The sequence below is a fragment of the Aquarana catesbeiana genome, linkage group LG10 (assembly GCF_042186555.1).
Source record: "Aquarana catesbeiana isolate 2022-GZ linkage group LG10, ASM4218655v1, whole genome shotgun sequence".
Classification (NCBI taxonomy): domain Eukaryota; kingdom Metazoa; phylum Chordata; class Amphibia; order Anura; family Ranidae; genus Aquarana; species Aquarana catesbeiana.
The window spans coordinates 12,390,929-12,416,987 of NC_133333.1; the positions used below are offsets into that span (position 1 = coordinate 12,390,929).

Here is a 26,059-nt window from a genome sequence, read left to right on the forward strand (position 1 = left end):
CCGCGTTCCTCCTCCCCCAGGGCATGACGCGGCCAGCCTCAATAAGCGTCCGCATCACGCCGCCGTGGTGGGGGTACATAAAGGCGGTCATTTACCGCCCACAGCTCTGCTACCGGCGCCATTCAATGGAGGCAGCGTGAGGTTCTCCTTAATCGGCATGCCGGACTACTGCCCACAAAGTAAGTTCTCCCTCTACAGCATTTCTGTCAGTTGGCAGTGAGCCGCACTTGTGGAACTGTCATGGTCCTTTATACTATATTTTTTCTCCACTGCAGAAAATATCGCGATCGGTTATCGTTTCTGTAGTCACCATTGACTGGTTTGACGAAACTACTATATTTAGCCACATTTATTCAACATATATACCGTGATACTTTTATGCTTCAGGTAAATACTCCTAATTGGCTCTACCCTATAAATACACCTTAAAACGAAATAGGGATGTTTTGAGTCTGATTTCTTCACTCTCAGATAATCCCCCCCATTCCCCCTCCCTTACTAATTCTATCTTGTTGTTTCTTTTAAAGGACCAGTATATAACTTTGTGTTCCCCTGTGGTCATATTATGGCAGCGATGTCCCTACATGTATAATAGAATCTCCCGGTTCAAAATTAGCACTAATTTGCCTCTCTATTGAGACACTCATGTCGCCACTCAATTGAAACATTTATGTCGCATTGATGCATTACAGCCTGGTAAGATATACAAATTATGATTTTTCATATACAGTTGGTGGAACGGTCTGTTCTCCAAACTTTTACTTACATGTATGCATTTATATGCTCTGTATCAATTTGTTTTCTGATAAGCTAATTTACTCATCCATTGGATGTATTTTCAATGTGTTTGTACATTTGTATTGATTTATTGTCTATTTTCCCATCATTATAGAGTCCAATACAATCACAGCCTTTAAACTCCTGAAGAAGCTCGTATTAGAGCGAAACATGTCGAGCGGCAGATTGTCATGGCACCTTTAAGTAGTTGCCTTATGTTGCATTGTCCAATGTGAACAATTTTGGGTGATATTCATTAATGTCATATTGTTCTTAAAAGCATGTCCCATTTTCTATGAGAGACACTAATTATTTTAACCTAACTCAATAAAAATTTTCATTTTTTAATATGATTGTACAGAATTTTTGGATTAGATCTTTGATGTAAACAGCACCTTAAAAGTCCTTTTTCCCCATCCTCCTGGGCAATTCAGCCCTTATCCCCCATTTAGTACTTTATCATAGGATGTGGTGCTTACAGTTGAGTATTTCTGTCCTTTCTATATTCTAATATTACAATTTGGGGTGTTACCCACCCTTCACCCTTCTCTGGACAGATATACTCACTGATTATCCATTTTTGGATTTTTTTAGTAACAGGTATTCAGTGGAATTGGCTGTTCAATGATAAATTCTTTTTCTTTCTTTTCCTTCTTTTTTTTTTTTTTTTTTTTTTTTTTTTTTTTTTTTTCTCTCAATTCTCTTGTGACTATTGTGATTATTATTTATTATATTATTTCGGATCACTACCTGGGCCCTGTTTGCCTGCAAATTGGGTCTCCCTTGTCACTCTCATTTTTTAGGCTGACTCATTATCTATTTTTGGTTTAGCCTATTACTTTTCATAATGGCCAACTATTGTGGGAATGCTTTCGATGGTCTAATGGACCATATTCATAAATCACAAAACACCTCAGGTGGAGGTCTATCTATGGAACGTTTTTTCTCGAGACTGCAACGCATGCTCGAGAAAAAATCAAGATTATTTTGGAATAAATGGTACTTTTTGAAATACACTGAAGAGAACATTTCTCCCTGGGGTCTGAGAATTCAGATCTTCCCTACCATCACCCAGTTGGAGCCAGAATTCAAACTCGAATGGGAGGAAAATTTGCAGAGTTGCTCCAAAAAGATGATGGAGCTCCTATGCAAACATTATACTGTCGAGCTATCTCTCATAGATGGGGAAATTGAGAAGCTATACCGTGACAATTCAGCAATTGTCACAGATGGCCTCTTTTCCACACGTGAAAATGAACTTAAAACGAATTTGGAGAGTTATGTAACAGAAGTTCTAAAAACAAAAGAAAAAAAATATATTAGAGACAAACTAGCGTATGACAATAAGCAAGCATACAATTGGTCACCAAATAACTATAGAAGGAAAAAACGCAATAATCAAAAACGTCAAACTAAACAGGCAAATAGTGAACCCAGTGACTCTGACTCATCTGTTTCCTCTGTTTCTTCACTACAGGCACAAGAATTTACTCGGCTCACGAGAACTCAGGATTCATTGAATTCTAAACACTCTAAAGAAAATGCACCTACGGGTACAGTGAGACGTACACCCAACCTTAAGACACCCATGGTCACCCGAGCGGGTGCCAATAAAAGTTCACTCACTGGCGCACCGACACACTCTGAACCCCTTTCTAACATTTGCACTACCACTTGCGCACCAACCACCGGTTCTTGCACTTCGGTAAGTAATTGTAACACTTTTCCTATGCAACAGGATTTTCGTCCAGCCCCGATCTTCACACAGACGGTGTCGGATCCCAAAAGAACCATGAGTTCGGATTTGGGGAATCCCAAACCCCAGAAAGCCAACTCGAGGTGATCAATATTTCCTCCTGCCCTTTGTCGGCAGAAGAAATCTCCGTATTACAATTGGGCCTTACCTTTTGCCCTACGCGAAAGGTGGACCCTTTCGAATTGATAAAAGATCTTAATCTCTTCTCGAGGAAACTCATGTTTAAAATTCTTTATGATAGACCCTCTCCATCTGTCCAGAGTTCTTCTCTGGACAACCCCCTCTGGAAGGACATGTCCATTAATGATATTAAGGCGATGGAGGACCTAATGGAGCTGTGGGAGGAGGGGGGGATCAGTGAAACAGACCTGTCCGAGGCTCTTGCCCTCGAAACGGCGGGTGATCCCTTACCTCCCCCCCCACCTCCATTGGTCCACCCTCATGTTTTGAGCACTGCCAAACCCCGTAATTATAAACCCAAATCTTCCAAGTTTCCTGCCCTGCAAGGCAATCCCAACGTATGGGCTTTCACTAACCAAGTCACCAAAGAGATTATGAATACCAAATGGAAAGACATCTCCCAAACCAATCTAACTTCCTCGCAAATTAATGCTTTGAAATCCCTACAATCAAATCAAAACATCATTATCAAGCCTGCTGATAAGGGTGGCAACCTAGTGGTGATGGACAGGGACCAATACAGATCCATGGTTTTGGCTATTGTCCAGAACCATGAGTGGTACCGGAAAGTATCGTCAACCCATGTTGCTCTAACCACTAATCGTTACCAACACCTAATTGGCTCGGCCTATCACAGTGGCCTTATCAACAAGTCCACCTGGGAGTTTCTAAATGTTACCTCTCCGAGAATACCCACAATGTATGCTCTCCCTAAAATTCATAAGAGTCAGACTAAACCCCCTGGTCGTCCAATTATCTCGGGCAATGGTAGTCTTACCGAAACAGCCAGCCAATTGATTGATGACTTCCTGAGGCCCCACGTCGAGGGTTTGGTGTCCTATCTTCAGGACACCAATGACCTGCTACGCGCCCTCGATGGGGTCTCCCTCTCCGGGGGCGCGTGGCTGGTAGCCCTCGACGTGGAGGCCTTATACAATTCTATTCCCCACCAACAGGGGGTGGAGGTTGTCAAAGATTTTCTTTTTCAAAATCATGAGATATCCTCTCAGTACAATGAATTCATATTGAAGTTGTTGTTGTTTGTTCTCTCTAATAACATCTTCCTGTTTGATGGATCCCACTACCTCCAGATACAGGGGGTGGCTATGGGGACCAAGTGTGCCCCCTCCTACGCCAACCTGTATCTGGGGGGGTGGGAACGGGAGTTATTTTCCAGAGACGACATGCAGCAATATATGGAACAAATCCCTCTATGGAGGAGATTTATTGACGACATTTTCTTTATATGGGTGGGTCCCAAAGATCTTCTTCTCTCTTTTTTGGAAAGCCTAAAAATTAATAGATTTAATCTCAAATTTACTGTTGAATTTAGTCAATCCAGTTTGACCTTTCTGGATACTCAAATTTCAGTAAAATCTGATGGTAACATCAGAACCACTCTATATCGGAAACCCTCTGCGAGCAATTCTCTATTGCATGCCACCAGCTCCCACCCAGTTCCTCTTATCACGAGCGTGCCCTATGGGCAATATTTACGAGCAAAACGCAATTGTAGTGATGAGCCTGACTTCGAAAGGGAAGCCAAATGTTTACGCTCACGCTTCCTTAATCGAGGGTATAGCAAAAAATGCCTTAAAAAAGCATACCTCAGAGCTAAAAATCAAAACAGAGCCTCTCTTTTGCATAACAGTAGTTATAAAAAAACCAACCCGGGTGTCAGGCTTATCACTACTTACTCTAATCAACATCAACAAACACGTGATATTCTTAAAAAGTACTGGTACTTATTAATGGGAGACGAAAAGGTGGCCAAACATCTAAATCCATATCCGGAGATTACTTTCAGACGTTGTCGATCCCTAAGAGATTCACTTGTACATAGCCACTATGAAAGCCCAAGTGCAAAAATCAAAGAAACCGACAGGGGAAGTAGACCCTGCCATCAATGCTCATACTGTAGATACATTCTAGCCACTCGTAGTCTCTTGTTGCCTAACGGCCACCTGTTCAAACCAAGATTTGCAGTAACATGTCAATCCATCGGTATAGTATACATTATGCTATGCGAATGTAAGATGTTTTATATCGGAAAGACAAAGAGACCCTTTTTTTGCCGCATCAGGGACCATGTTTCCCTTATACAGAAAAAAAGAATGGAAACTCCCATCAGTCGCCATGTTGGTCTGCAGCACAACTTTGACGCTAACTGTTTACATTTTTTTGCCTTGGAACATATTCCTCCGGGTGTAAGAGGGGGAGACTATGATAAGCTCCTCCTCCAAAAGGAGGCACGCTGGATACACGAGTTGTCAGCTCTCCAGCATCCAGGCATGAACGATGCGTTCAGTTTTAAGCCATTCCTTTGAAAATTGGCGCATCTCCAGTTTAGATATAACTCTGTTTTCCCCTGCCCTTTTCCTCCTTTTTTTTTTTTTTTTTTTTTTTTTTTTTTTTTTTTTTTTTATTCTTTGTTTTTCAGAAGATTTTTGGTTTCCCAAACATAACACGATAGTGGATTTAATACTAAAGGATACCCCTTTAGAAAAATGCTTAAAAAAATTTGTTTTGATGGAATTTTTCTGATGTTGTTTTTCATTGCTCTTTCTTTTTCCTTGCCTTTAAAAGGTCACTAATCACACATATTAAAAAAATTTTCAATGCTGTACTAATGTGACGTCACATATATACATAATTCATGTTAAAACATTAACTATATTCTGTATTATCAATACTGTACTGATCTGGCGTCACATATCTGTATAAGCTATGTTAAAATATTTAATAATAACTAGATTATGACCATATATATTTGTGTATGTTATATTTGATATCATTGAACCTTCACTGTTTTACTTTGTGCTATACTCTGCCAGGCTGTTGCTGTAAACATCAATTAAGGTTTTTTTTTTTTTTTTTTTTTTTTTTTTTTTAACAAAAACTTTGTTTGTTTCTCTTTATGATTGGCAACAATATTCCGGGAATGCTCTTATGTTGGGTTGATCTCTGTCAATTTAGACCACACGGACGCCTGGGGCACCCACTATTGGAGATGTAGAGCCAATCGTCCCCAGAGTGGTGGCCCCCCCCCTTTTTGATCCTGGTTGTTGCATTAAATGGGGTGTTTAAACACGTACAAAGAGATACATATGAGCCAGTATTTTTACTTATTGGTTGCTAGATTAGGCGGAATGCTTTAAGTCTAGTTTTAATACTTTATACCTTTTCTTTTCCCATTTCCAACATGGCGCTGTCGGCACCCGGATATCTCACGGGCTCAATGAATCCAGAGACATGCGCACTACGCTCCTGGCACGCTACGGACGTCAGAATGACGCCGCCGCGTTCCTCCTCCCCCAGGGCATGACGCGGCCAGCCTCAATAAGCGTCCGCATCACGGCGGCGAAATCAGACGCCGCCGTGGTGGGGGTACATAAAGGCGGTCATTTACCGCCCACAGCTCTGCTACCGGCGCCATTCAATGGAGGCAGCGTGAGGTTCTCCTTAATCGGCATGCCGGACTACTGCCCACAAAGTAAGTTCTCCCTCTACAGCATTTCTGTCAGTTGGCAGTGAGCCGCACTTGTGGAACTGTCATGGTCCTTTATACTATATTTTTTCTCCACTGCAGAAAATATCGCGATCGGTTATCGTTTCTGTAGTCACCATTGACTGGTTTGACGAAACTACTATATTTAGCCACATTTATTCAACATATATACCGTGATACTTTTATGCTTCAGGTAAATACTCCTAATTGGCTCTACCCTATAAATACACCTTAAAACGAAATAGGGATGTTTTGAGTCTGATTTCTTCACTCTCAGATAATCCCCCCCATTCCCCCTCCCTTACTAATTCTATCTTGTTGTTTCTTTTAAAGGACCAGTATATAACTTTGTGTTCCCCTGTGGTCATATTATGGCAGCGATGTCCCTACATGTATAATAGAATCTCCCGGTTCAAAATTAGCACTAATTTGCCTCTCTATTGAGACACTCATGTCGCCACTCAATTGAAACATTTATGTCGCATTGATGCATTACAGCCTGGTAAGATATACAAATTATGATTTTTCATATACAGTTGGTGGAACGGTCTGTTCTCCAAACTTTTACTTACATGTATGCATTTATATGCTCTGTATCAATTTGTTTTCTGATAAGCTAATTTACTCATCCATTGGATGTATTTTCAATGTGTTTGTACATTTGTATTGATTTATTGTCTATTTTCCCATCATTATAGAGTCCAATACAATCACAGCCTTTAAACTCCTGAAGAAGCTCGTATTAGAGCGAAACATGTCGAGCGGCAGATTGTCATGGCACCTTTAAGTAGTTGCCTTATGTTGCATTGTCCAATGTGAACAATTTTGGGTGATATTCATTAATGTCATATTGTTCTTAAAAGCATGTCCCATTTTCTATGAGAGACACTAATTATTTTAACCTAACTCAATAAAAATTTTCATTTTTTAATATGATTGTACAGAATTTTTGGATTAGATCTTTGATGTAAACAGCACCTTAAAAGTCCTTTTTCCCCATCCTCCTGGGCAATTCAGCCCTTATCCCCCATTTAGTACTTTATCATAGGATGTGGTGCTTACAGTTGAGTATTTCTGTCCTTTCTATATTCTAATTTATTAGGCGGCTCCGGGGGTCTTCTTCCGACTTTGGGGGTCTCTTCCGTGCTCTCCGGACTCTTCTCCGCGCTCTCCGGATCTTCTCCCGGTCTCCGGTTCTTCTCCGCGCTCTCCGGCTCTTCTGCCGGGCTCCTCCGCTATCTTCTGCTCTTTTGCTGCTCTTTTGCTAGCGGTGGCCCGGTCTTCTCCCGCTATCCGGTTCTTCTGTCGCTGTCCGGTATCTTCTGCCGGGCTCCCACGCTATCTTTTTCCAGCTCTTTTGCTAGCGGTGGCCCGGTCGTCTTGTTCTTCTTCGTCGCCGCCGCCGTCTTCTCCCCTCTTCTCCCAGCGTGCCCCAGGACTGTGTCGTTGTAATGGGCGGGGTCACCCGGTGACATCACACGGTGACCACGCCCCATGCCTATATAAGTCGCCACACACCTTGCAGGCGGCAGTACAGCAGGAGAGAGCGTCGTGTCAACATCGGAAGAAGAGAAGAGCAGAGGGGAGAAGACAGCGGCGGCGATGGCGACGAAGAAGAACAAGACGACCAGGCCACCGCTAGCAAAAGAGCTGGAAGAAGATAGCGGGGGAGCCCAGCAGAAGATACCAGACAGCGACAGAAGAACCGGACAGTGGAAGAAGACCGGTCCATCGCTAGCAAAAGAGCGGCAAAAGAGCAGAAGATAGTGGAGGAGCCCGGCAGAAGAACCAGAGAGCGCAGAGAAGAACCAGAGACCAGGAGAAGATCTGGAGAGCGTGGAGAAGAGGCTGAAGAGCACGGAAGAGACCCCCGAAGTCAGAAGAAGGGGGCTCCTGGATTCTGATAAGCCCCCCGCCCGCAGACCCCGACAACCAACGGCCAGGGTTGTCGGGAAGAGGCCCTTGTCCTCATCAACATGGGGACAAGGTGCTTTGGGGTGGGGGGGCCGCAGCACGCCCCCCTTCCTCAAAGCACCCATCCCCTATGTTGAGGGCATGTGGCCTGGTATGGTTCAGGAGGGGGGGTGCTCGCTTGTCCCCACCCCCTTTCCTGACCGGCCAGGCTGCGTGCTCGGATAAGGGTCTGGTATGGATTTGGGGGGGACCCCGCACGCCGTTTTTTCAGCATAGGGGGTTCCCCTTACAATCCATGCCAGACCGAAGGGCCTGGCATGCACCCGGAGGGGGATCCCATGCCGTTTCCTTTCAAATTTGGCTGTTAGTGAACGTAACGAATACGAATTTATCTGAAGTTACGAATTGTTCCAAATAAAAGAATGCCGCATCTAAACAAATGAAACGGGACAAATTAATTTATTATTATTTTTATATTATTAATTCATTATGTTCCATTCGTTTAGATAAGGAATTCGTTATTTCGGATAATTTGTAACTTTGGATAAATTCGTATTTATACACTAACAGCCACATTTGAAAGTAAAATTCCAATAGCTATAATTTAATAGTTAGTCATAGTTAAGTTATTATTAGTTTTCAAATTTACGAATTTACAAATTTTCGAATTTACGAATTTATAAATTTTCGTATATTCCAATTTACAAATATTCTGAAAAAAATTTGTTAAATTTGTTAATATGTAAGAAACTAATTCGGAAGCAATCGAATTACACATGTCTACTAGCAACATCTATCTATCTATCTATCTATCTATCTATCTATCTATCTATCTATCTATCTATCTATCTATCTATCTATCTATCTATCTATCTATCTATCTATCTATCTAAATAACACAGAGTCATATATGGGAGGAAACCTGGGCACTTACACCGGACCTGGGCTTACCTGGACAAGGGAACTCTATACTCCGGTTAGTCAGGCTGTTGCCCATGTATTGGAGTAAACAAACAGCGGTCACAATCCCCCGGCCCCGGCACTCGATCTTTCCAATATGGAGCTCAGTGCTGATCTCATAGGAACTCTCCAGTGCTCGATTCTCCATCCATCCCCCTTCATAGTCCCAGATCAGAGATACATTCTTCACTTCTTGTACTTCACTTCTACAGAGGATACTATTGGTGATGACATTGATGGATGTATCCAGAGATCCTTCATTAGAAGTAAAAAAAGATAAAGGAAAATAATCAGTATCAACTGATCTGTCTTTATAATTATCTATCTATCTATCTATCTATCTATCTATCTATCTATCTATCTATCTATCTATCTATCTATCTATCTATCTATCTATCGTAAATGCGTAAATACGTAAATTCATTAATTCGAAAATCCAAAAATAAGAAAGAAAATCTGAAAATTCTAAAGAATAACAAACTAACTAATAATGCCTAACTATTAAATTATGGGTATTCGAACGTCCTTACAAATTTGGCTGCTAGTGAACGTAACAAATACGAATTTATCTGAAGTTACGAATTGTTATAAATAAAGAATGCTGCATCTAAACAAATTGAACGGAACAAATTTATTTATTGTTGTTATTTATTATTATTAATTCATTACGTTCGATTCGTTTAGATAAGAAATTCGTTATTTTGGATAATTGGTAACTTCGGATAAATTCGTATTCGTTAAGTTCACTAACAGCCACATTTGAAAGGAAATTCCAATACCTATAATTTAATAGTTAGTAATAGTTAAGTTATTATTAGTTAGTTATTATTTCAGATTTTCGAATTCCCGAATTTTCAAATTTACGAATTTATGAATTAACGAATTTACAAATTTTCGAATTTACGAATTTATAAATATTCAGAATAATTTGTTAAACGGGTTTTCATTAATTCGGATATGTCCGAATTAAAGAATTTGTTGAAATTCGTTAAAGAACTAATTCAGAACAAAACAAATTGCACATGTCTACTAGCAACACCTTCTCTATTTAACAATAAAAAATTTGTTAAACGGGGTTTCGTTAATTCGGATATGTCCGATATGTAAGAAACTAATTCGGAAGCAATCGAATTGCACATGTCTACTAGCAACATCTATCTATCTATCTATCTATCTATCTATCTATCTATCTATCTGTCTATCTATCTCTATCTTATAGGTGTGCGCAGCCTATTGCATTAGGGTGTGCACCTTATATTTGATATATATAGCAGTATGGCAATGGACAGTGTCAGTAGAGCAATGGACAATGCCAGTAGGCCAGAGGTTGGTGTCAGCAGAACAGTGGACGATGTCAGTAGGGCAGAAATTGGTGTTAGTAGTTTATTTTTTTACTTTTTCTACATTTCTTTTTATTTTAAATTTCTACAATAATTTTTTTTTTTTTTTACAATTATTTACAACCCTTACAGACCCCTGATGTCTCATTTTTGGGACAGAGAAAGAGACTGAGGACAGAGATTCCCCAAACCCTTTTCCTGCAGCCGAGCAGCAGGGGAAATCTGTGCGGCACAGGGTAATTAGGGTGTGCCCAGTCACACCTGGCACACCCTGTGCACACACGTATGCTCTATCTACTTGTAGCACCCTCCTAGATTTAGTTAGTTTGCTAGGTAAATTTAATTTTGGTAACCAGAGGAGCAGGGCTCTATTAGTTGAGGCTGCTTAAGATTTCACAGGCTGTTGCTCTGCTTCTTCTCCCTGTCTTCTAGAGATTTCCGGAACATAGTGGGAGGGAGGGAGGGTAGAGGCTACAGTTTGAATATTTATGGGGACTTCAGCCAATCCTTTGGGAAGCGGGCCCAGAAGGTGGGGAAGAACCTATAAATAGTCTGAAGCCTGTGCAGCAGGAACAGCTTGCAGTATGTGTTACAGAGTCCAGCCTGCTGGAGGAGACCCCTGTTGAGAGGCCTTGCCCTTCTGGGTCAACCTGAAGACATCAAGGTCCCAGCTAGGCTTAGCTTGGTTAACAATGTGAATGGGCCCTCAAATGCCTGCAGTTTACAATATAATCTATACCTGGCACGGTTCATGTATTTGCTTACTGTGTACAAGTAGGTAGGTACCATTCCCGGACACGGTCTTTGTCTTGCTGTTAACACGCACTGACATCTGACATACGTATGTGCCCGTATACAGCAGTCTGACATCAGCGATGGTCAGTGACATATCCGTGTCGTTGTTCTGGTTGGTTCGCCATACACAGCTTTGGCAGATGTTGTTGGGGATTTCCGTGGCGACATGGGGAAACACAAACCATTCACTGTCTTCCTGGGGCCCCGGCATGTACCAGTAGAGGTTCTTCTCACTCACTTGCTCCGTTCCCAGCCTGAATTCGCAACTTAAATTCACAGAGGAGCCAACCTCGGCTGCTATAGCTACGGGCTGTGGTAGGGTTACGGCGCAGCTTCTGGTGCCTGCAATGGTAGAAAAATGTGTATTAAAATAAGAACTCCAATCCTATTAAAACCTGGGACAAAAAGTAGAGAGATCAGCCATAATTATTGAAGTCACCAAAGTGGAACGTTGCCACGTAGACAGGAAATTCGATTCTTCTCACTTCCTGTCCCTGTGGTTACACTTTTAATAAATTAATTCTTATCAATTTCAAGGCTGATAAGGGAGGGATTGTCAAAGAATGTGGGGCGAGCTGGGTGGCACCAGGAGGTCCATGTACCGATGGAACTTTTTTTTTTAAATACTGTTCAGTGGGGGGGAGAAGCCCTTTTAATCGGGCTTAAAAGGCAACACTGAAAATGCCCGATTCATTTAAATAACATGCTTGGCGGATGCCCCAAACCTACAGCAAAAGTAATATTTACAAAGAAAAAAAATACCATTTGACACTAAATTACATTTCTATGCCAGCTTGTTTTTTTTAATGTAAAAAATGGCACAGGGACCTCAGAAATCAAGCAAAGGGGAGCCGGGCACTGCCATGGGGGAGCATGTACCAATGCTGGGAGCTGCTCATTTATTAGGATTTAAAGGACAACAATAAAAAGTCCAATTCCTTTAAATATCATGCTTAGGAGATGCCCTAAACCTGTATGTGAAGTGGTGCACCTGTATGATGTAATACAGAAAAAGAATGACAACGGTAAAAAAACAAAATATTTTTTTTTTTTTTTAAAAAGACACTAAATGACATTTCCCTGCCAGCTTGTTTTTTTTTTTTTACATAAAAATGACACAGGGACCCCATAAATCAAATGACATGGGAAGCTGGGCACTGTCAGGTAGCGGTAGCAGTTCTTTTTAATCAGGGCTTAAAGGGCAATGTTAAAAATGCCCAAATAAATAACACGCTTAAAAGATGACCTAATAAATTTGAGAAAATTTGGAGTCCTTGGGTGACCCACTTTCTTTCTCCTAATTTTGACACTTCTTTACTAAGACCTTGGTAACTATATAACTTTGTTTTGAATAACTGACAAAAAGATACTATGTACATATTGTTACTAAGAAATCCCCGGAAACCTCTACTAATCCAGACTTTTTTTTTCTTCTTCTTATCTTTACTTTCCTTTAATTCTTTTCTTTTCTCCTTATTCTATCCTGTCTTCTCCTATTTATTTTTACATAACGAAATGGTAGCGAAACATTCACTTTTATAATGTTCAATTATAATACAATAATAGATAGTAAACTCTAATGTCCTATTATAAATAACTGAATCTCGTAGTAATTAATATTTTATTTCTTTATTACATATTACTCAAAGTTAAAAGTTTAACAACTTTTTCATTTTTTGTTGCTCTTGATTATATAATTGTTAAAATTGATTGTAACACCTTAGTCTTTCTAAAACCTAGCCTATTTAAGTCTTTCATTGCTTGTAACTACAAGAAATACTAAGATCTGATATGTAAATTCAACTAATGCTACCATTTAATGTAATCAATATTTTGTTAATTGTACCAATGTTTATATTTTCAAAATCAATAAACAAATTTAACAAGAGGATGACCTAAACCTGCCTTTTAAGTGGTGTACCTGTATGTTGTAATACAGCAAAAATGACATTAAAAAAAAAAAAAAAGTCACTAAATGACATTTCCCTGCCGCCTTGTTTTTTTTATGTAGAAAAAATTGCACAGGGACCCTACAAATCAAACAAAGGGGGGGGGGGGGGGGACATGTACCAATTCTGGGAGCAGTTATTTTATTAGAATGTTAAATTGGCCCAATTCCTTTAATTATTATGCTGAGGGGATGCCCCAAACCTGTATGTAAAGTGGTGCAACTGTATGATGGAATAAAGAAAAAAAAAACTCCACTAAATGACATTTCCCTGCCGGCTTGTTTTTTTTATGTAGAAAAAATTGCACAGGGACCCTACAAATCAAACAGGACATGGGGAACTGACTGCTGCCTTGGGGTACATGTACCAATTAAAATATAAATAAATACAGTTCAGTGAAGGAGCAGCCTATTAAATAAGGCTTAAAGGGTACCATTAAAAATGCCCACTTTGTTTAAATACCATGCTTGGGGGATGCCCTAAACCTGCCTGTGAAATGGCACATCTGCACCATGTACTACAGCAAGATTTTTACAAAGGAAAAAAAAATCTATTTGTAGCTAAATGACATTTCCCTGTCGTCGACTTGTTTTTTTTTTTTGTAAAAAAAAATGGCATAGGTACCCTACAAATCAAACAAAGGGCATGGGGAGTTGGGCACTGCCCTGGGAGGAAATGTACCAATATAGGGAGCAGTTCTTTTTTCAGGGCTTAAAGGGCAGTATTAAAAATGTCAAATTCTCTTAAATAACAGGGGATGTCCTAAACGGTCCTGTGAAGTGACACACTTTTATGATGTAGTACCACAAAAATGACAAATATAAAGAAAAAAAATGGCACTAAATGACATTTCCCAGCCTGCTTGTTTTTTTTAATGTAAAAAATGGTACAGGGACCCCACAAATCAAACAAAGGGCATGGGGAGTCGGGCACTGCCCTGGGGGGGACATGTACCAATGCTGGGAGCAGTTATTTTATTAGAATGTTAAATCGGCCCAATTCCTTTAATTATTATGCAGAGGGGATGCCCTAAAGCTATATGTGAAGTGGTGCAACTGTATAATGGAATACAGAAAAAATGACAATTATAAAAAATAAAAAAAATAGATTTAAAAAAATTGCTACTAAATGACATTTCCTTGCCAGCTTGTTTTTTTTTTTTTTTTATGTGATCCCACATCAAAAAAACGGCATGGGGAGTTGAGCACTGTTTTATCAGGGCTTAAAGGGCAATATTAAAAATGTCCAAATAAATAATATGTTTAGAGGATGACCCAAACCCGATTGTGAAGTGGAGCACCTGTATGATGTAATAACATTTATAAAAAAAAAAAAAAAAACTAAATGACATTTCCCATCCGGCCTTTTTTTGTTTTTGTTTTTTTTAATGGCACAGGGATCCCCCCAAATCAAACAAAAGTCCATCTGTACACTGCAGGGTGAACATGTACCAAGTAAAAAAAAAAAAAACATTTAGAAATATCGTTCGGCAGGGAACAGATTTTTTTTAAGAATTAAATGGCAACATTAATAATACACAATTTTTTCAACATGCATAGGGGATACCTTAAACCTGCCTATAAAATGGCACATCTGTATGATGTATGCAAAAAAAAAAAGAAATGTACAAAGAAAAAGTACAATTTTAATTTCTGGCTGCTAAATGACATTTTCTGGTCGCTTTGTTCAGTTTGTAAGCAAACAAGATGGGAGATTCCCCTCCACATCCATTCCAGACCTTTATCCTAGATGAGGGTCTGCTGTGGATTGTAAGGGGGGACCTTTAGGTGTGGGTCCATGCCAGACCATTAGGGGTGCATGGATGCCGCCCCCCCTATCCATGCGTCCGGCCACCTAATCTACATGCAGGGTGATGGACGCATGGATTCAAATGGTGGGGGGGGGTTTTAAGCATGTGATTGGAGCCTGAGGCTCTAATAGGCTTCAAAATAGGGTGGGCTCGGGGCATAGAGCACTGCGCTCTGAGCCCACCCAGTTGTGTAACACTAGCGAATGAATATTCGCTAGTGTCACACTAATTCACATTTCCGGCCAATCAGGAAGTTTCCCAATTGGCCGAAAGGAGAAGCTACGCTGGTCGTCGGGAAGAGGAGAGACGCGAGGAGAGGAGACGCACAAGAAGCTAGCCGGTTCCCCAGAGGGAAGCTACACTGGCCGTCGGGAGGAGGAGGGGGGAGAAGTGAGGACACGCATGGTAAGCTAGCTGGTTGCCCGGATCGATGCTATGCTAGCCGCCAGGAGGAGGAGGAAGGAGACGTGAGGAGAGGAGATGCGCGGGAAGCTAACTGGTTGCCCAGAGGGAAGCTACTCTGGCCACTGGGAGGAGGAGATGCACAGGAAGATAGCCGGATGCCCGTCCGTCGCCCAAAGGGAAGCTATGCTGGCCGCCGGGAGGAGGAGTGAGGAGATGCAAGGAGAGGAGACACAGGGGAAGCCGGTCGCCCGGAAGCTAACCTAGGGCGGGTGTTGCAGCCGGGTGACCGACCGTCGGGGGGTAGGGGGGAGGTGCGGATGACCCAAACGGGGAGGGGAGCACTGTTTCCCACCCCTCCAAAAAAATACCACCGACTGCCCCGGTGGTATTACCACCGGCTGCCCCCAGATACCAGACTGTTTAGGCAGAGAACACCATGCAAAAAAGGATGCCCCCCCCCCCCCAAATCCACACCAGACCCTTATCTAAGCATGTGGCCTGGCTGGCATAGAAAAGAGAGGACAGCGAGTGTGCTCCCCCCCACATCTGAACTATACCAGGAATACCAGGATACATGCCATTGACATTGGTTTCCCTCTCCTGGCAAAGCACCTTGCCCCATGATTGATAAGGGCAAAGGCCTCTTACCCGCAACCCTGGCCCGGCGGTGGTGGGGGGGTCTGCAGAGCAAGGTGAACTCTGGCTTTGCAAAGACAAATTTTTTAAAATTGTTTTTGAAAAAAAAGAAAAATCTGATAGCGTGAGCAGTGGAGAAAACAACACATCAGATCAAAGCTTGTGTCACGTACAGTAGCTAAGATGTGGTCACACGGAGTGAAAATAATAAAATAATTCAAGGTGACAACCCCCTCTCCACAGGCAGTCAGTCAGTTTCATTTTAGTTGATGGACGGTGTTATAAACACATTATGTGGCTACAGCCAAGAGCTGCCCATCATGATTTTGGAAAGTTTCATATATTATATGAGGGACCATTTTATGAGTCCCTGCTCTTTTGTAGCTAAAAACCATCCACCAGGTCTAAGCTTCAATGCGCATTAGATCGTCTGTGAGGTTATTATTGTTGTGTGTCCTTATTGGGGAGATTCTCCTCACTTCCTGTCCTGGTAACCACACAGGACGTGAGGGGCAAATCTCCCCAATGGGGACATAATAATAATAATAATTATTATTATTATTATTAAACAATAACCATCTCCAGTCCAGGCCCTTTCTGGCACTTTTTGTTCACCAGTAACAATCAGTATTTTTTTTTTTTTTGCTAGAAAATTTCTTAGAACCCCCAAACATTATATTTATATTATATATATAGAGAATAAATTGGTGGGTTTTGCAATTTTTTATGTCACATAGTATTTGCGCAGCAGTATTTTCAAATGCCATTTTTTGGGGAAAAAAAATACACTTTTTAGAAAAAAACCCACAATACATAACCCAATTGTTTTTTATAAAATATAAAAGATGATGTTTCGCCGAGTAAATAGATACCAAACATGTCAGGCTTTAAAATTGCGCATGCCCGTGCAATGGCGATAAACTACGTAAAATTTGACTATCCATGGACGACGCTTAAAAGCTTTAACAGGTTCTCCTCACTTCCTGTCCTGGTGATTGCACAGGAAGTGAGTGGGAAATCTCCCCAATGGGGACACAGGTAGCAATAGAAACCTGGCAGAGGTATTAACCGTCTCCAGTCCAGGCCCTTTCTGGGACTTTTTGTTCAAATGTAACAATCAGTATTTTTTGCTTGAAAAATACTTAGAACCCCCCCCCCCAAACATTTTATATATATATATATATATATATATATATATATATATATATATATATATATATATATATATATATATATATATATATATATATATATATATATTATATATATATATATATATATGTATATATATGTATATATATGTATATATATATATATATATATATATATATATATATAAATAAATATAAACAAAAATACACATATACATACAAATACATATACATTATATAACATATAACATTATATAACATATGTATATATATATGTATATGTATATATGTATATATGTTATATAATGTATATGTATTTGTATGTATATGTGTATTTTTGTTTATATTTATTTATATATATATATATATATATATATATATATATATATATATATATATATATATATATATATATATATATATATATATATATATATATATATATATATATATATATATATATATATATATATGTGTATATATATATATATATATATATATATATATATATATATATATATATATATATATATATATGTGTATATATATATATATATATATGTATATGTATATATATATATATATATATATATATGTGTATATATATATATATATATATGTATATGTATATATATATATATATATATATATGTATATATATATATATATATATATATATATATATATATATATATATATATAAATAAATATAAACAAAAATACACATATACATACAAATACATATACATTATATAACATATATACATATATATATATATTGGTGGGTTTTGCAATTTTTTATGTCACGCGGTATTTGCGCAAATGCAATTTTGTGAGAAAAAATACTTTTTTGAGTTTTAATGCAAAAAAAAAACAAAACACAATACATAATCCAATTGTTTTTGTAAAATATAAAAGATGATGTTACGCCGAGTAAACAGACACCAAACATGTCACACTTTAAAATTGCGCACACCCGTGCAACAGCAACAAACTATGTCAATTTTACTATTGACCTGGGAATTTATAGATAGGCAACTCCTATCCTCATATTGATTAGTGGTTCCAAATTAATAATAACTACTGCAGTAGGGAACAGACACAAAAGATACGCTCCGCATCTTTCCAAATAACTGTTCTGCTTTATTATGATGCAATGGAAGGTTTTTATACACATAATTACGTAGGTATCAATATTACAATTGTACGTTTATGGTAACAAGGGGCGTAACATAGGCAGGCTTATTCTAATCAGGACTCAAAAGAACATGTAATGAAGAATGTAAACATGTAATGAAAACATTATTAGTGCTGTGTGCACAGTGAGAGCCGTGTGCAATACATACCAAATAGAATACAATTATATACAGAACTTACAAATTTCCTTTACACTATGCATTGGCGATGCTCGAACAGCCTTTACGGGTTACCACTTTAGGTTTACAGAGGAGGTCTGGTGCTAAAATTACTACCGAAAATCTGACGTTCCTCACATGTGTGGGAGGATCTCTGTGTGCGTGCGTGCGGGGACCGTCCCGCTCGTTTGCCTTTGTACGCGAGCATGGGAGCATGCCTATTGCTGTCACCAGGATGTTTACATTCCTGGTGACAGCAATAAAAGTGATAAAAAATAAAAATTAAAACAACAGTGTAAAAAAAAAAAAAGTGTAAAAAAAATGAATAATTAAAAAAAAATTAAAGTCCCCCCAAATTATTATTATTATTTTTTAACCCCTTCATTGCTGTCACAGGAATGTAAACATCCTTTGCGATAGCAAAAAAAAATGTGACAGGTACTCTTTTTTGGAGAGATCTGGGATCTATAAGAACACCAATCCTCCTCCCTGCTTAAAAGCATTCAAAACATCGAGATCAGCGTTTTTGAATGTTTTCGGTTTTTAATAAATGGGCGCTGATCGTTTAAGAGTAAACCGAAAAAGCGATGTCATGTCATCGCTTCCGGCTTACTATCAGGCGTAGCCGATCAAAGCCGATCCAGGCTTGGCTCGGCTGTCCGGTCCGTTGGCTGGTCGCTCGGGTCTCCCGGTGGGACGGGGGAGCCCAAGCAAGTGGTGGGGGGACATTCCCTGCCTGCCGCTGCTTGTAATAGCAATCAAGTGGCTAGTTAGTCGCTCCGATTGCTATTAGAAGAGAGCAGACCGCCGGGGTGACGATACCGGGGTGATGCCTGCAGCTGCATATCATCCTGGCACAACCACCAAAAGTCCAGCGGACGAGTTTTGGCGGAATGGCTTCCCTTCAGGGCTGTTGCTGAGTACTATTTGAAGGGAACAATTCCCGTGAATGGTTATGGTGGGTCAAGGTTTCAGAAACCGGGGATGGCAGGTGCATAAGCAGCAAAAGTATATGGAAAAAGGCAGCAGCAGGAGTATTAAAACTGAACTCCTGGCATGAAAAAACTTTTATTGAAACGTACACTATATTGTCAAAAGTATTGGGACACCTACCTTGCACGCACAGGAAAATTCAATGACATCCCAGTCTTAGTCCGTAGGGTTCAGTATTGAGTATTGCAGGGAAGTCAAGTTCCTCCACCCCAAACTCACTCATCCATGTCTTTATGGACCTTGCTTTGTGCACTGGAGTGCAGTCATGTTGGAACAGGAAGGGGCCACCCCCAAACTGTTCCCACAAAGTTGGGAGCATGAAATTGTCCAAAATGCCTTGGTATTCTGACGCCTTAAGAGTTCCCTTCACTGGAACTAAGGGGCCAAGCCCAACTCCTGAAAAACAACCCCCACACCATAATCCCCCCCCGCATCACCAAATTATTTGGACCAGTGCACAAAGCAAGGTCCATAAAGACATGGATGAGCCAGTTTGGGGTGGAGGAACATGACTGGCCTGCACAGAGTCCTGACCTCAACCCGATAGAACACCTTTGGATGAATTAGAGCGGAGACTGTGAGCCAGGCCTTCTCGTCCAACATCAGTGCCTGACCTCACAAATGCGCTTCTGGAAGAATGGCCAAACATTGCCATAGACACACTCCTAAACCTTGTGGACGGCCTTCCCAGAAGAGTTGAAGCTGTTATAGCTGCAAAGGGTGGGCCAGCGCAATATTGAACCCTACGGACTAAGACTGGGATGCCTTTAAAGTTCATGTGCGTGTAAAGACAGGTGTCCCAATACTTTTGACAATACAGTGTACTCCTTAATAGCCCCAAAAGATATAAATCCACTTTGTGTGCAACATAAGCCTTTGCAAACCCAGACATTACCTTGTAAATGTAGCAGTGACATTATCATAGCCTATGCAGAAAGCAGAGAAGTGGGAGGGGTTCAGCAGGCTCCGCCCATTACAGGCTGCCTGCAAAAAAAGGTGAGCCCAAAGTGAGCCCAACTCTCTCCAGAGAGCCCAACAACGGGGGCTCTGCCCCCCCCCCCACCCTTTAAAAAAATAACAAAAAATATTTTTACTGAAGTTTGGGCTTTAAAATAAAGGTTTGGGCTGAGAAATCACTGCGTGGAAACCGAGGCGCAGGTGATACTTACAGAACGCTAGAATTAGAAGCAGAGCGGCCATGATCAGAACCCTCTTCCTGTGGTCTCTCCTTTACTAGAATCACGAGATCTGTGGAGGAAGAGAGAGAAATGATACAAAGACTCGTATTGTGGTGACCACAGAGGAGGAGGAGGAGGACACATCTCTGCACCATACAAGGTCGAGGTGATCCTCAGGCAGATAAAAAGACACAATTACTGCAAGTCTGTATTCTTTATATCATTAAATCTTTTTGGATTTTGTGAGCGGAGTCATGTGACCGGATCTCACCGCACTTAAAAATATCTAAAATCTGGAGCCCCCCTCTTCCCCCCCCAATCTGAAATGTAAATGTCCCTCAACAACGGGAAACCTGAGCCTGGGATGATGGACACAACCACCTTGATGACATTAACTTCACAGAGTCCCTCATCATAGTGTCCCCCTTTACATCAGAGGTTCCTATATCCAAGTCCATCCATCACTTCAGAGTCCCGCCCATCACATTAGTGTTCCCCTTTACAGAAGAGGCTCCTATACCCAGGTCCACCCATCACTTCAGAGTCCACACCCATCACATTAGTGTTCCCCTTTACAGAGGAGGCTTCTATACATGAGTCTGCCCATCACTTCAGATTGCCGACCCATCACATTAATGTTCCCCTTTACATCAGAGGCTCCTATACACGAGTCCGCCCTTCACTTGAGAGTCCACACCCATCACATTAGTGTCCCCCTTTACATCAGAGGCTCCTATACACGGGTTCGCCCATCACTTCAGAGTCCCACCCATCACATTAGTGTCCCCCTTTACAGAAGAGGCTCCTATACACAAGTCCACCCATCACTTCAGAGTCCACACCCATCACATTAGTGTCCCCCTTTACATCAGAGGTTCCTATACACGAGTCCGCCCATGACTTCAGTGTCCCGCCCATCACTTTAGTGTCCCGCCCATCACTTCAGAGTCCCGCCCATCACATTAGTGTCCCCCTTTACATCAGAGGATCCTATACACGAGTCCGCCCATGACTTCAGTGTCCCGCCCATCACTTCAGTGTCCCGCCCATCACTTCAGAGTCCCGCCCATCACATTAGTGTCCCCCTTTACATCAGAGGCTCCTATACACGATTCCGCCCTTCACTTGAGAGTCCACACCCATCACATTAGTGTCCCCCTTTACATCAGAGGCTCCTATGCATGACTCCGCCAATCACTTGAGAGTCCACACCCATCATATTAGTGTCCCCCTTTACAGAAGAGGCTCCTATACACGGGTTCGCCCATCACTTCAGAGTCCCACCCATCACATTAGTGTCCCCCTTTACAGAAGAGGCTCCTATACACAAGTCCACCCATCACTTCAGAGTCCACACCCATCACATTAGTGTCCCCCTTTACATCAGAGGTTCCTATATCCAAGTCCACCCATCACTTGGGAATCCACACCCATCACATTAGTGTCCCCCTTTACAGAAGAGGCTTCTTTAAAGGAGTCCCGCCCATCACATTAGTGTCCCCCTTTACATCAGAGGCTCCTATACACGAGTCCGCCCATGACTTCAGTGTCCCGCCCATCACATTAGTGTCCCCCTTTATATCAGAGGCTCCTATACATGACTCCGCCAATCACTTGAGAGTGTCCCCCTTTACAGAAGAGGCTCCTATATCCAAGTCCACCCATCACTTCAGAGTCCACACCCATCACATCCACATCACCCATCGCTTTTGGACCCATCCACGGTTCGAGTAGTGATGGCAGCTCAAAAAAGAAAGGGCAGGGAAAATCGCCATAGGTAAAACCAGATGGATATTTATTTAATAATAAAAAAACTGTATCGCTTACAAAGCGTATACAAATTCAGTAAAAAGTTTCAATAAAGAAATGCGGCCGGCATTTATTTTTTATTTATTTTTTATTCATGCAAAACCTTTATGATTAGGCACGAGATGTCTGCGTGAAATGTGTCAGAATTTGGCCCTGCTCTGTTTGTCTGGCTATGGTGACAATAAAGGATGTGATCTGCTTCAGCTTCGCGGCGGGGTGTGGCCAATTTTGTCCTTTTGCCTTTGAGGTTTGCGGTGGCGAGCCGGGGCGGACGCCCACCCACCCCCCGATTGCCATTCATCACTCACCTCACTCTACTTAGATGTAAAATCTTTATCCCAAAACTGTTTGCTGTAACTGATTATAAAGCGTAAGCTGGAGTTTGGCTTTAATTTGTAAGTGCATCTAAATCTGCTAATACATCTAACACTCCCCTCCTCCCCAGACTGACAATGCTGCTGTGTGCTGTGCCTCCTGTGCTCCTTCATCCAGAGTGGGGGGGCGCTCTAATACAGGAGGTGTGTTGCTGGCCAGATCACCCCCCAGACTGACAATGCTGCTGTGACTCCTGTGCTCCTTCATCCAGAGTGTGAGTGTGTGCGTGTGTGCGTGTGTGGGTCTCTCATGGAGGAGTTGTGTTACAGAAGGAAAAAAACAAGGGAAAGAAAACGAATGCAGGCACCACATGCAAAGATTGCTCAGCTGAAATATAGGACATTTTTGGTTTTGGGCTAATACCGCTACCCATTCACACCTGAGACCTTGTAACACTAACGAGTCACATGACACCGGAGAGGGAAAATGTCTAATTGGGCCCAATTTGGACATTTTCACTTAGGGGTGTACTCACTTTTGTGGCCAGCGGTTTAGACATTAATGGCTGTGTGTTGAGTTATTTTGAGGGGACAGTAAATTTACACTGTTATACAAGCTGTACACTCACTACTTTACATTGTAGACAAGTGTCATTTCTTCAGTGTTGTCACATGAAAAGATAGAAGAAAATAATTACAAAAATGTGAGGGGTGTACTCACTTTTGTGAGATTATATATATATATATATATATATATATATATATATATATATATATATATATATATATATATATATATATATATATATATATAATTTTTTTTTTTTTAAACTTGATCAACAGTATATATAATATAATATAATATAATATAATATAATATAATATAATATAATATAAATATATATATATGTGAAAGGAGAAAAATGTATATTTATAAAATATGATACATTTTAGGGTTTATGTCATTTCATTCTTTCACTATAATGTGATACATGGGTTGCAGTAGATTTTTTTAATTTTTTTAAATTAATTGTATAATATATATATATATATACAAAAAAGTGAGAGGATGGAAGCAGGACTTTGCGTGAGGCATGTCGGTGGATATATAGGCTAATTGGTCAGGGTCAAATAGAATTGACCTGAAGCCAGTATTGTATCGATGGTCCATAGTGTAGTATCTAGGGTGATCCCTCTACATTATTATATTCCCAAAAGATTTTTTAAGGTACTGATGGTAAAAAGGTTTAATAGAAATCATCCTAGGACAGTACAAGAGTAAATAAAAACATCATGGAATACAATTTGACATATATAGACAGTCTGGTAAAAAGCATGATACAGACAAAAGTTGTACAGTTACAGAAAAAAATGCATTGTACAATGAATATGTGCATCCATAGTTGGTAACTCAACGCGTTTCTTGGCTTTCAACCAACCATCAGGAGTCAGATGCAATTCAACTACATGTAGGACAATAAAACATCTATTAGTATACAGACAAGTATATAGAGAGAGGGTACAGAGAGAATCTAAATTTCGATGGTACTCACAAACAATGCATTGGTCGGTAGCAACCAATGTAATAGGATGCAACAGTGGTCTGGGTCAGCAAAGTTGGGAGCATGTTCTCTGCCTCAACCCCGGGGGAGACTTTGCTGACCCAGACCACTGTTGCATCCTATTACATTGGTTGCTACCGACCAATGCATTGTTTGTGAGTACCATCGAAATTTAGATTCTCTCTGTACCCTCTCTCTATATACTTGTCTGTATACTAATAGATGTTTTATTGTCCTACATGTAGTTAAATTGCATCTGACTCCTGATGGTTGGTTGAAAGCCAAGAAACGCGTTGAGTTACCAACTATGGATGCACATATTCATTGTACAATGCATTTTTTTCTGTAACTGTACAACTTTTGTCTGTATCATGCTTTTTACCAGACTGTCTATATATGTCAAATTGTATCCCATGATGTTTTTATTTACTCTTGTACTGTCCTAGGATGAACTCTATTAAACCTTTTTACCATCAGTACCTTAAAAAATCTTTTGGGAATATAATAATGTAGAGGGATCACCCTAGATACTACACTACACTATGGACCATCGATACAATACTGGCTTCAGGTCAATTCTATTTGACCCTGACCAATTAGCCTATATATCCACCGACATGCCTAACGCAAAGTCCTGCTTCCATCCTCTCACTTTTTTGTACCAATATTTGGGATTAAGGCATGTCAGTGCATTCCCTGGAAATAACGTGGACAGGTCACAACTCCATACATATATATATATATTTATTTATTTATTTATAATGACAAAACATTTTTCACCCTATAATAAAAGAATGAAATTACATAAACACTATAATTTACCATTATCTATCTATCTATCAAGATAGATAGCTACTGTATATATATATATAGTGTGTGTATATATATATATATATATATATATATATATATATATATATATATATATATATATATATAATATTGTGTAAATTGAAAAAAAAAAAGTAAAAAAAAAAAAAAAATATATATATATATATATATATATATATATATCAAAATATATATATATATATATATATATATATATATATATATATATATATATATATATATATATATATATATATATATATAATGATACATTATAGTGTTTATGATAAATTATAATGTTTTATGCAAAAAGCACTAAAAATGCCATAGGTGTGAATCAGGCCTTACAGGGTGATATATGGGCTGCAAAAACTATCCCTATCTTTTCTGCTAAGCCCATTGCATTTAAAGACTCCGGTGCTGCGCCTATTTTCACCCTCTTTTTTTATTTATTTTTTTTTTATTAGGGGTCTGTTTTATTATTGTGTTTACCCAAAAATTCACACGTGTTCTTATAAAATATTGGGTGAATCTTGGTTGATGGATCTCTAAATCATGAGTGATAAATAGACCCCAATTTGAACATTGTGATTCTTCTTCTACAGCAAAGAAACAATGTATAAATTTCCGGGGATGGAGAAGAGGAATAATCAAACATGGTCTTACCTGAGCAGGTCGGAGCGGAGTCTTTCTTATACGTTGTGTTTTGTTGTCTGTCGCGTCTGCAGAACAGTAGAGGAAGTCGTACTTCAGATGGATATTTTGTTTGCTAGGCAGAGTAACAGAGTTGTAAAACAATTGAATGTTTTCTTCCACGCTCTCACTGACCAGAACTG

At 40.0% G+C, this 26,059-nt stretch overlaps 2 protein-coding genes across 2 annotated transcripts in view; both read right to left on the reverse strand.

Annotated features, from left to right (window-relative positions):
- Positions 1 to 26,059, reverse strand: part of LOC141110340 (uncharacterized) — a 113,284-nt gene that overhangs the window by 32,446 nt on the left and 54,779 nt on the right. The window lies entirely within an intron of this gene.
- Positions 8,950 to 25,992, reverse strand: LOC141109789 (uncharacterized). Its single transcript, XM_073601068.1, has 4 exons — positions 25,890 to 25,992; positions 20,699 to 20,777; positions 11,201 to 11,572; positions 8,950 to 9,350 (listed from the first exon to the last, which is right to left on the reverse strand). Exons 2-4 carry the CDS (start codon positions 20,727 to 20,729, stop codon positions 9,040 to 9,042), a joined length of 714 nt encoding a protein of 237 aa, XP_073457169.1. The 5' UTR covers positions 20,730 to 20,777; positions 25,890 to 25,992; the 3' UTR covers positions 8,950 to 9,039.

Excerpts from the sequence above, each read along its gene's own strand:
- LOC141109789 (XM_073601068.1), bottom strand. The coding sequence starts at position 20,729 with ATGGCCGCTCTGCTTCTAATTCTAGCGTTCT. Across the intron at positions 11,573-20,698 it reads GCTTCTAATTCTAGCGTTCT|GCACCAGAAGCTGCGCCGTA; the intron begins GTAAGTATCACC and ends CTACCATTGCAG. Across the intron at positions 9,351-11,200 it reads TACCTACCTACTTGTACACA|GATCTCTGGATACATCCATC; the intron begins GTAAGCAAATAC and ends CTTCTAATGAAG.